General features: G+C 37.8%; 1 protein-coding gene across 1 annotated transcript in view; it reads right to left on the bottom strand.

The window, feature by feature from the left end:
- LOC110455329 (endoglucanase 13-like) overlaps positions 1-12,384 on the bottom strand; it is a 57,172-nt gene that overhangs the window by 37,940 nt on the left and 6,848 nt on the right. The window contains exons 3-7 of the mRNA XM_021505409.1: positions 9,582-9,834; positions 9,266-9,436; positions 5,495-5,682; positions 4,211-4,370; positions 3,769-3,880 (exon numbers count right to left, since the gene is read on the bottom strand). Of these exons, the coding sequence (XP_021361084.1) occupies positions 3,769-3,880; positions 4,211-4,370; positions 5,495-5,682; positions 9,266-9,436; positions 9,582-9,834 (884 nt within the window). The remainder of the gene's footprint in view (positions 1-3,768; positions 3,881-4,210; positions 4,371-5,494; positions 5,683-9,265; positions 9,437-9,581; positions 9,835-12,384) is intronic.

Here is a 12,384-nt window from a genome sequence, read left to right as displayed (position 1 = left end):
GTCGTGAAACGGGATGGGTCCCCCGTGAGGATTTTCAAGTTCTGTTGACCAGCCATGTCTGGGACTTGTGAGCCCCAGGCAGGTATGTCTTCAGAAACTTGAACCGAAGCATCCTTGACCGTGACACTGTCAACCGGCGCCTTGCCTCGAGTCACTTGTGCGTAAGAGGGTGTAGCAATGTCTGCACTCCCGACTATCCTCCTGGCCTCGGGGAAAGAGACACCTCGGGTATATTTAACCCGTAATATCTCCCTCTCCTGGCTCCAGGTAGGGCAGTCGCGAGAAGAGGCAGCGTGCTTCCCCTCACAGTTGACACAGCGCAGGTTGGCGATGTCACAGTCATTTTGCTCGGTGTGACCCTCACGGCCACAATACTGGCAGATCGATTTTCGTCTACATCGCTTTTCGTGATGACCGTACTTCTGACAGTTTCGGCATCGCAATGGATTTGGGATGTAGACGGAAACGTTGTACCTCTGGTATCCGATTGTTAGTATTTGGGGTAGTGTTGGCGTTGAAAAAGTGATGATGAAGGTGTTTGTTTTGATTGTATCATTGTTTCTCCTGATCACCATCCGCCTCACCTCAGAGACCGGGACGCTCTCCTCCTGGAAATATGCCAGTATGTCTTCATCGGTGTCATTGCGCAAGGCTGGGCACCTGATTACCCCCTTGCTGCAATTAAGTGATGAGTGTGGTTTCACACTGACACCGATGCCGGCAAAACTGGTTGTTCCGAGTAGGTTCATCGCCTGTTGTTGGCGATAAACCTCTATAAGGAGATCGCCCGATCCCAATGGCTTAACGGATTTCACATCCCCTGCGATTCCCTGGATGCCCTTCCTCAACAGAAGTGGCGACAACGCGGCCGTTGTTTTACCACTCTGTGTGGAGGTCATCACAAGGAATTGCGGGAATTGGGTGTTCTGTGTTGCGTTTTGTGTTGTTTTTGAGCTAGGGTCATCGTTCCTGATTTTGGTATGTCCGTCGTTTTGGTGGTTTTTATCTTTACCCATGTGTATATTTGTTTGTTTCACGATCTATGCCTCCACCCGCCACGGAGCCCAACAAGGGGACACTGGTGTGACGCGGATATCCAGCGCCAAGTGTCGGAGATACATAGAATAGTATACTCGTAAGAATATACATACTATTTGAAAGAGTATACTCTCGCGATTGACCCTGAGCCACCGCCTTCTTGGGAGTATGTAAACCAAGGGCTCGGCGTGACCAGCCGATTGGTGATAGAGGGCCCATATCACCTCTCGTCTACCCAGAGTCCGAAGCCAAAGCAGTATGTTGCAGAATATCGGATCATGTCTCCTTCCTATCAAGAGTTTGACAGTGATTCCGACTCTGCTCAGCTACCAGGATCTTCTTCCCCCAGGAATACGAGATGCAACCCACGGCAAACAGGTTGGCTCAAATTGGAGCTACTGTGATATAAATAAAGACTTGTTATTCATTTATTATATCCTTATTAAGCTGGTTATTTCCTGGCTGTGACAGGATACATCAGGCTGGTTGCTGCACATTGTCATGATACATTTACCATTCTAAAAGCACACGGTTTCGCCTCCAGTCATTGTCATCCCTTCATTTGTATGGGTGTCTTTTCACTTCCTGTTGTATCGACAGTGCTTGCTTTTCTGATTGCTTTTGCTGTCAACTAGTATATCTTATATTAATTATTTCTTCACTTTGAATACGGAATGTGCGATGTTATGCATATTTCATAATCAATATGTCGAAATCAAAAGACTTATCTTTAATACTTCATGTCGGTATAATTGTGATTCAAATTGATACTTTCACTTTTCAAAAAGCATCTTTTCTATTTGATGATGATTGTGAAATTAGAACCAACATTGCCAAGATATTCCGACTGAAGTATTTATACTCGGTATAATGACTGGCCTTTATTTTACCTATACATATGCATTACGCTATCTTAAGGAAATCTTATAAGACAAAGAAACAAAAACAAAATGTGAATATTAGCAAAACGATAAATAAGAACACATGTTATTTAAGGAGGGTTGTCCGATACCAGTCTATCCCCAATTGTTATCACCGAGTAAATCTTATTAATGCAGTTAGCATCATTAGCCTGCATATGAATTTTCCGACAGATACAATATTATCACACAGAGTGAGCGCCGTCTAGTAAACCACCCTTCAAGTGCTAAGTCCAAACATCGTGGCAACGGCTCCTTTCCTCACACTGAAATCCGCGTTGGTGACTTAGTGTACCTTTATGGAAAGAGGGACAAAACAAAGGCTCGCGATCGATACCTTGTTGCGTCAGTTACCGAAGGTTCAGAGTGGTGCTTCGTAAAAAAGTTAACTTGTAAACAATTACGCGGTTCATCGTACACTGTTAAGCTCAGTGGGTGCTACCGTGGCCCTTGTACGGTACTTGAAGTTATTCACCATCAGCATATTCCAGATCTTGACCTTGACTGAAGAAGACACCCAAGGAACTTTCGATACATCGTTTGTTCCTGTCGACATTACTCCTCTCTTGTCTACGCCTGCCAATGCAGGATTACCAACCCAGGACGCCCAACCCAAAAATCCCAATACTTGTCGGTCAGCCAGACAGTGAAACTAACGTAGACAGCGCGTGTAGCACTTGTGATCATGAGGAGACTGTTCCTGATGCGATTTCAAATAGTACATCATCTCCAATTTCATCTGATACATCCGGTAGACCTAAACGAACTCTGCGACGCCCTCTATATTTGAACGATTACAATACGTCGTAGATTGCATTCTGTGTGAATCAACTATTTACTATCCAGTTATTATTATTTATCTTTTGCAAGGACATTGCACAAGACACTTAGTATGTAAAAGAAATGTTCTCTTTCTATATAACTTACTAGATACAATAAGTGATCATTTAATTGTGTATTTTTGACTTTTTGGTTTAAATGTTATGGTTAAGTATATCTTCAAGGAGAAGAGAAGCCGCGCCACCATATAGTATGTATGGCAGTATTGACTTGTTCGATGGATGTGCTCGTTGGTAGTGCGCTACCTAACAGTAAGAGTAACTCCCCTTGGTCGGAACTCTTTTGTGTATTATTTTTGATATACCATGTGCCTTTCTGGATAAAGCTGTGTTGAGTGTAGACATCTGGCGTGTGGCATCTTCAATACTGGCGTGAATTCTTTCCCAGAATATTATAACAATAAATGTATAACCCGAAGACCCCTACGCTGAGGACACAGCAAATTTCACTTTTGTTTTTAATGTAAAAATATAAGGACTGTTTAGATTAAACACTGTCCAGGTACTATTTATTGTAAAAGGGATTGCGAATCCGTGATTAATGAATTTCAATCTTATTTAAGATTAATTTCCAATGACGATAGGATTGTTTCAAAATATATTCTTTTCTGCATAGTTTTAAGGTTTATTGTATTCCTCCGCGAAAGTATTCTCTTTGTTAACGTTTGTCACAGACCGAGGAATTGCGATCGTTGACCACTGAGCTGAGAAGTCATTTAGGAAACTCGGTGTTTAGTTGACTTTTTTAAATAAAGAAAAAATTAGGTAATAGTTTATAGATGATAAATAGTTTATCATACAGTATATTCAGAGTTTATCGTGAGAAGAATTTTCTCATCGCCCGCACGTAGATAAAATCTCGAGTCCACCTGCGGTGGCCTATCGATTTCATCCACGTGCTCGCGATGAGAAAAAATCTTCTCACGACAAACCTTGAAACTGCAGTGCGATAATCTATAATTACAACTTACGCATAGAATTCATGGACATCATGTACACTGTCCGAATATTTTCCTCTGTGAGACTTGGCGAAGACGTAGAGAGATCTACTTGCCGTAAGTAACCTGTTGGCGTAGACTGTGTCTATAGACAGAAAGTGATATTACAACTGTACAATGGCAAATAGTAATTTAAGGGCAATCAGTGTTACGCAAACCAAAACCCTATACATGATGCGTACACTTACTAAGATTGTTAATTTCTATTGAAAGGCGTTATGCTTAAGACAAATGTGATTTTGATATCAAATGCGTCAATTTAAGTTTGACAGTTGTTTTCGTGAGTTTGTCTTGAGGGCTAGATTTATCTATATGTTAAAGATGGATATGCCAACTGATTTGAAACAGATTCATGTGATTCAATTGAGAATCAAACGACTTTAAGTTTCCATGACATTCACAATACACGCAGTACCTTTAGACTGAAAGGCAATTGAACCAGCTGCCATGGCAGCAGCTGTCTCCCCTGCCACGTCACTTCCGGGCTTTTGGGCAGTGACTTTGTACGTTGGTCTGTTTGGATTCATGTCTTCCGGCCTGCCCCAGTAGTCATGCCCTGCATGCCCATTACCACACTGTTGGGAAAAACACGGTGTACCATATAGTTTCTATCACATCAAAAGGGTTTTAGGGGGAAATGATAAATATGTGTAATGTTATTATAGTGTAATGGTCGTAAACAGAGCTTCCAGTACTTTACGGTCATATATAGATATTTTTGCATGTTACTAAGAGTGTATTCTGGTCGTTTGACGTCATTTCCACACTGCAGGAGATGGACATTGTTTCCCATTCAGATCTTATCTCATCAAAGTGTGTTCATCAAAGTGTGTTAAAGAGTAATGACAAATACTTGTAAACGTGCTTACTCTGTAATGACTGTAACAAAAATATCAGTACCATACCATCATATATATAACTAATACAGCCAAAAATGGTGTGCAATTTCTCTTTCATTCTGATTTGCATTTTATAATAAGAATTCTACTCACAGATTTTTTTCGTGACAAAAATATATTTTTATTATATTCAGGTACATTGTATCGGGTTCCAAGTGTTTTAAATATGTTTTAATGCAAAACATGGAATATGCAACAATGCTAAATGTCATAAAGAATATGTACCAGGAACATACATTCAACCTCATTTTTGTATATTGATGATTTAATCCGACGGTCACGAAAAGAAGTACAAAACAATGTCCACGGTATACATGCTCGAGGTCTCCCTTTGTCTTTGTAATGTCGAAATTGATGCCATTATTGTCAGTGAGGAATTGGATTCTATTTACTGAAGAAACTGGTAACTCTCAAACTATGGAATGTATCAAATAGTGATACCTGTCACGGTGTGACGATTTTGCTTTTGGTATATACCCATCAGAATGGTTCTTTCTATTTACTACATTCAAATCTGCAGATGGTCTGGTCAGATGCAGATGAACTAATTGTAGTATATATAGCCGTTTATCTACATCTTCGCTACAATCTCTTAAATATTTGATGAACTAAACATTTGATGGGAACTTTGTTAGCAAGTTGTACCATGTAATATCAGGAAGGGGTCGAACTACTTATTCATTCAAAATGGCGCCGCCTTGTTGTCAAGTGTGACGTAATTAAAGTGTAAGAAACTAAGGATAATTATTAGTCTTATCTCTATGTATCGTATTTAATCGTCTATAGAACCAATGACCTACCTGTATATACAGCGTGTGACGGCTTGGCTTCCAACACTTTAGGAAGTAGTCGAGTGGCCATTTGACGCTGTCATACATATTGTCCAGCTGTCCAGCGGCCTGATAGGCGTCCGGCCACCGAATAAGGCCCCACACCAACAATGTAGTGGTGGACGCCATCGGGAAATTAAACTTTATTAAATCGCCAGCTAGAATACGGACAGACTTGGAATCAAATAAAATAACCTTGTTTAAATACATTACATAAAAATATGTGAATACAAAATTTAATAAGAAAGACATTATCTCATTCGACGGATTGCTTCGCTTCGTACATCAGCTCCATTCAATAAGATTACTTTGAAAGGTAAACAATTTTTCTTGGAAATTATAATAATGATTAACAAACATGGAAATATAACAGAACTTATATCTGGATATTAATGTGTATATTTGGTGTTTGTTTATTTTATCATGTTTCAGCGATTTTTAACACGTGACAATACTGACGTCATAAAGGCCTTTGTTAACCATTTACATACGTCAATGTCAAGCTACATAATGCTCAACATTATGATATCATACACGTATTCATATTTTCTGCACGTAACAACATGGCACGATCACACAAACACATTAAGGATCCCCGCACCACTGCTATAGACTTTAACTTAGCGTTGGAAAACTATTTTTCGACATGACCATAGCTCATTCGGAACAACTCGCACCGATTACATGTCCTTTCATCAAAGATGACCGAATAAGTTGATGTGTTCCGAATCGACCATTGCTTTGATAAATCATTTTTCAAATGGGAAATGAAAATCAACAACAGTGTTCAGAGTGTAAAAATGAAACAGAGTCAGACCAGGATTCTGACCCTTGACATCTGATTATGATACACTGTTGCTATAACCAACAAAGGTACTCGGACAAGGTACTGTCCTGGCCATGTGGTACCACAGTTACATTGTATATCGTTTACGAAATCAGGGTAGGTTACTGTGTACGTGAAAATCTACAATGGAGCTCTGTGGTGTTTTTCTGCAGTGAAAAATGGAATCTAACTACCAAGTATGTATTTCTCATTCTTAAGGGTACATTAAAAAAGGTTATTGATTATACTGTTATCACAGCATTCAAAAGCATTTATAAAAATATGTACCTTTATAAAAAAAAAAAAAAAAAAAATGTCTGTTCCCCTGCATGAAAGTATTTATTATATGTAACTGCAGTACATAGACTAACACCTCCATTTCTATTATACTGTATCCCTCTGTATAACCGAACACGCTTATTACTTTTCTAATCACCAATCAACTGAAGAAAACATCGCTGGCTTAAGGACTTTAACAAAAAATCCTTTGACTTAAGCTTTTGTAAATGTGACAGCTATCCCATGTAAGCGAACATATTGATGATGAATGACGTTACAATCACAGCAGAATACTAAAGAAACGCCTTAAAACATAAGTGATCATATCACTTTATTTTCCCGAAATAGTAACAAATCTTCATAACTGGTGAGTTATTATCGTAAAACTGTCGCAATATTAGGAGGTTTATTATCTCACGTCAAAATAAATTGAGCATCAATGTGCATGATTACCTATTAAATAACGCTTAACAACGGTTATGGTGTAATCTACTGGCAGTTTAATGTAGGGTGTAATCCCAGTACCGTTTCTTATTAAAGCACAATCTGTCTTGCTCTGGTATATAACGAATAGAGCAAACGTGGTTATTTTAAATGAGTTGAGGTATGGTATCTGTCTTGTCTGTAGAATATGAATATCTGTAATACTTGATCGGTAAGAACAGCTTATACATTGTAAAAGGTATTGAAGTATCACTAAAACCAGTTCGATATCTTTACACTAGCTAGATTTTTTTTCATGTTTCCATATTTTGTTTTTAACAATAGCATTTTTCCAGGCATTGATGCATTTTAGCATAAATATGGTTCACAGCATATTTGTAACACTAATAAATTGTGATGTGATATCAGGATTCAATCCGTTTTGTTTTTTATTGTTAGCTTTCGCCGAAAGTGCACTACTCTTATATGTCGCCGGATAATTTTGAAACCTTATCCCTAAACAAATTCTTCTTAATGTTTTTTAAATTTTAATTGCTTTGCAATTATAACTAATTATAGCAATACTTATAACTATTTCCTTTCGGGCGCTATTCTATGTTATTATTCGCATTCTTATAAAAAAATAAAGATTTTCAATATTGGCAAAACAATATTTAAACACCGTATTTTCCGATATATAATAGTCTTTCACTTGAAGCCCATCCCGTATCAGTCGTTCAACATCCACTTGTATAAAGTACACTTAGACTTCCTTTATTTCATGTAATATACATTTATCTACTTAATTTTCATAACAGTGATTTTGTGGACTCAAAGCATTTTTTGTACAATGGATACTATGCAAGAACTTTTCGGAATCATATCTCATACCCTGGAATGTTATCAACATACCTATCAAAGCCTGACATCCTTTCATATCGTATGGACAGAAGACAAGGTTCTACTTCTACTTCTAAATGGTACTGACCAACTTCAACAATTTGAAGATAAAATGTCAGACGAGGAGTGAAACATGGAAAGAGATTGTTTTTAAAAGATACGAGATCGTCTAATTTGCGTTTGAAAAGTGACGGTAGAGGACTGATTTGAATAATTCCGTTGTGGGGCTCGAAATAATGTCAGGTGTGAGTTAATTCCACTCGGGTATAGTTCGAGGGAAGATTGATGCCTTTCTGGTCTGGGTTTTTGAGTGGGGAATTTGATACGAATACTGGGGGTTTGTTCGGGATTTTCTATCTGTAGGGATTAATCTGTCTGATTTTACGATAGCGACTCTCTGGTTTACAATGCTATGAAGCATCGTCAGACGAGCATCTCTACGTCTATCTGCTAGAGGGCGCAGCTTTAGGTGGTCCAACATTTCTGACACACTGGAGGTATAATGGTTGTACCTGTGCTTATTGGGCACATAGCGCGCTGCCCTTCGCTGGGTCATTTCCAACTTGTCAATATTTGTTTGGGTGTGAGGGTCCCATACTGTACAGGCATACTCAAGTGATGGTCGAACTAATGATTTGTATGCCTGTACTTTGGCTGATGTTGAGCCAATTTTAAGATTTCGTCTTAAAAAGCCTAGCGTAGAATTTGTTTTTGGGCAGATAGAATTTATATGTGAATCCCATTTAAGGTCAGATGATAGTGTTACACCCAGATACTTGACCTGACTAAGATGTTCCAGTATGTGTCCATGTAAAGTATAATTATGGACTATTGGAGTTTTGTTTTTAGTCACCGACAACACATTGCATTTGTTTGGGTGGAAGATCATTTTCCATCTATTTTCCCAGAGCGCTAGTTTGTCAAGATCTTTTTGAAGTGTTTCAAGATCACTGTTTGACTTGATAACTAGATATGCAATAGTGTCGTCTGCAAATAAACGGATTGTAGCATTTAGACCTACAGGGATATCGTTTATAACGTAAAGAAATAAACTGGGTCCCAAAACTGACCCCTTGGGTACCCCGGAATGGACATCGACAGAAAGGTTAACCGAATTCTAAAGGTATTATTTAATTTTAATCGAGCTCTTCCTTTTCGAGTTTATAAATAATTTTTTTTATATAATCTTCTATTATCGAATCCTAATGGTAAAATGACACTAATATGCTTTTTGATAGTCACTTGAACTACAGATAATGATGAATAATTTTATTTGTGTTTATAAATAGATTTCGCCGGGTTAAAATGCTTACCGTCATACCATCCTCCTGTGAGATCAGTGTGCACATCATGTCCATCTTGCAGAGCGGAGTCACCCCTCCAAGGTATAGGGTTATTTGCCGGAAGTTTCCCTGATCGCTGCGCAGCGTAAAACAGTATTGACAAACGTAAGGCTTCGGCGTAATCGTACTTGGTATTGAGAGCTGAAAATGTTAACATTTGAATATTTGAAGCTAAATTGTCTTTGCATTAATTTCAACATTTTCTTACATAACAAGTTTCCAAAAAGTATTTCATACTAATTCCATTTAAACAAATAGAAGCAAAATAAGTAGAACAAAAACTAACCAAGAACAGACTGGTTAGTTGATTGTGGGATTGCGGGTCCTAATGTAGTGGGGTTTGTCACGTGATTGCTACTTCCTCCCACGGTTACTTCCGTCAATGTGACAGTTCCGGTCGGTGCCTGGTCACCAACCATCGTGCCGGTGAAGTCCACAGTCAGTGAGTCCTCGGCTGTAACGTTTCCGTCCCATCGGACATTTTGAACAAAATAATCTCTGTTACCATTGCTTGAAGATAAGATTGTGGCCTTGAATATCTACAAATAGAATACAAATACGTATTCATTTCCTTGTCCTCATAACGTGTGTAGAGTTATCAAGCTGCCCAGTACTGCTATCAGAAAGCAAAACTTTAAGGACAGTACATGTATGTTCTCACTGAAAGAGAATTAAAAGTGATAGTGAAAGTACATGTAACGTTCTACTACCCAAAACACAAACCAAAATGACGATACCAGTAACTCTCTGCTAACTCTCTGCAATATTTATTTTCGATATCGTCATATTTTCCATCATACACATTTGAAGTATCCCGATATCGCTGAAGCTAGAGTTATATATGAAAAAAGGAAAGATTAAATCGGGATCATTAGAATGATTTTGGATGAATAAGAACGGTCGGGGAGTCATATGCGGAAGTTCTAAGACACCCTCTATTTAAATGAATGTAAAATCCAAATACATTCATGGGCTTAATACAAATGTCAATTGACTTAATAAACAAGTTAATGGGTTTAATAAACATGTAGGGGCTTCTTAAACATGTTAATGAGCTTAATAAACATGTTAATGGGCTTAATAAACATATAAATGGGCTTAATAAACATGTTAATGGGCTTAATAAACATGTTAATGGGATTAATAAACATATAAATGGGCTTAACAAACATGTTTATGGGCTTATCAAAACAATATCGGCTTAAATATTGCACAGAAAAAAACATTTTCCGATTAGATCATGTTGACCACCATACAACCTTCCCACGTTTCCTTTCAACCTGCACTTCTCGAAACATTGTGTAATCTTTTTGTCCGTCAGCAATCTTCAACGATCATGGAAATGAGGGATATTCGGAACAAGCCCTTGAATGTCGCATCGACTGCAATATGTTAACACCGTAAGTGGGGGAGGAATGGGTGTTGCTGTTAAGAAAGTTTATGACCAGAAAAATCGAAATAGTCAAGCTTTTCGTTCAGCTTCGTAGTAAGTAGCCCCTGTTGTAGATGTTTTAAATTAAGATCGAGTTAAACGTCTGATGTGAAAGGATGTGAAGTGTCCTAAACAGTTCAGGAAGGAATACACGATATCTACATGGTCAGTATTTTTTCTGTTAAATAAAAATAGCGAATTGTCGAATTATTTGAAAGTGAAATTGAAGGATTTATATCAGTCCTTGTTATTAGCCATTTACAAACAGAACCTGTCGATCAGAAGACAGATATAGACAGCTTCCAATGAAATGCCAAAAGTCTGTATGAAAATCAACTCAGGTGAAAGCAACTATTATATTTCGAATGAGGAACTCGATCATTATCACGATTTCATGCTTAGTATATCAATTTTCATTTTGGAAATTTGTCATGTTTTACGTAAGTTATGCTTCCAAAGTAAGGAAAAACCTATTAAAACAGTTTACTGATACAGAAAGCTAAAAGTAAATATTAATTGTAGACTATCAAATGTGTATGTAAAATGGTAGTTTGTCATGTAAACGGCGACGGAAGAAGTTCCAGCTACAAGGTAACGGCTAATGTTGAAATAACCTTTCATCTTGCATGGAACAGAAAGTTCGAGAGATTTCCTTCAATTCTTTATGAGGAAATATACAGTGTAGAATTTGTGCCATATCAGTAATAATTTAATAATAAGTCCCCACACAAATTTCCAAATTTCACTAGGAACAATTTTCATAATACTGAGATAGGAAACGAACTTCAATAATTCCTTTGGAGCTTCCATAAAACCTTCAAAAAACCCAATTTATTTGCTTAGACCGTTGTAAAGCCGATGTCCCTGACTACGCTAACGTCTCCTCTGAGAAGTATGAGAAGTGAAAAAAGACATTATTTTTGTATCTGCATCTCGTACTCGAAATATTTCCTGCAGAATCCACAGGTTTATTACATCCCCGTAGTGCACCAATAAGTATTTTGTATCGCTCATGTAGTTGTCGACAGCACGGGGCCCTTGGTGTAGGATTATTGATTGGAGGATATTTTTCACTGAAATAAGGACAGTCATAGACAGAATTGAATGGCCGTTGAGTTGCAATATCGATGCAACGTTTGTTTTCTTCCAAGATTCACTGCCAAACGATGACCATTCATTTGTTGTCATTAGTGTTCTTTTGTTTCACCAACATTTATGAAACCAAACAAAAGCGCACTCATATTTGACAAGTGAATGTATTGATCAGATGAAGTATATCAAATACACATTCGGATACCATTTGAATCAGTCACATATTCAGATAGCATTTCACGTGTACGATACCCTAACAAAGCCCGTAGAATTTGTCTATACAGTTTTTTTTATCGCAATTTAAACAACATAATGAACAAGAGGCCCATGGGCCTAAACGGTCACCTGAGTCTACAGTATTTATTTTTGTTGTTGAAATATGTACCAATTTGAGTAAAAAATAGTATAATGTTAACTTAACTTTGTCAGGACCATGAGCTGATCATTCCTAGACCAATTTTAAGTGAGATCGGCCTATTAGAACTTAGTAGCAAAATAGCGGCCATGGCAGCCAAATTGTATTTCTGATTGACCCGAAAAATAACAACACTTTGTCAGGACCATG

Source organism: Mizuhopecten yessoensis, unplaced genomic scaffold (genome assembly GCF_002113885.1).
Source record: "Mizuhopecten yessoensis strain PY_sf001 unplaced genomic scaffold, ASM211388v2 scaffold8195, whole genome shotgun sequence".
NCBI classification, from domain to species: Eukaryota; Metazoa; Mollusca; class Bivalvia; order Pectinida; family Pectinidae; genus Mizuhopecten; species Mizuhopecten yessoensis.
Note: the sequence above shows the minus strand (reverse complement) of the source record. Positions and strands in the feature narration are given on the sequence as shown.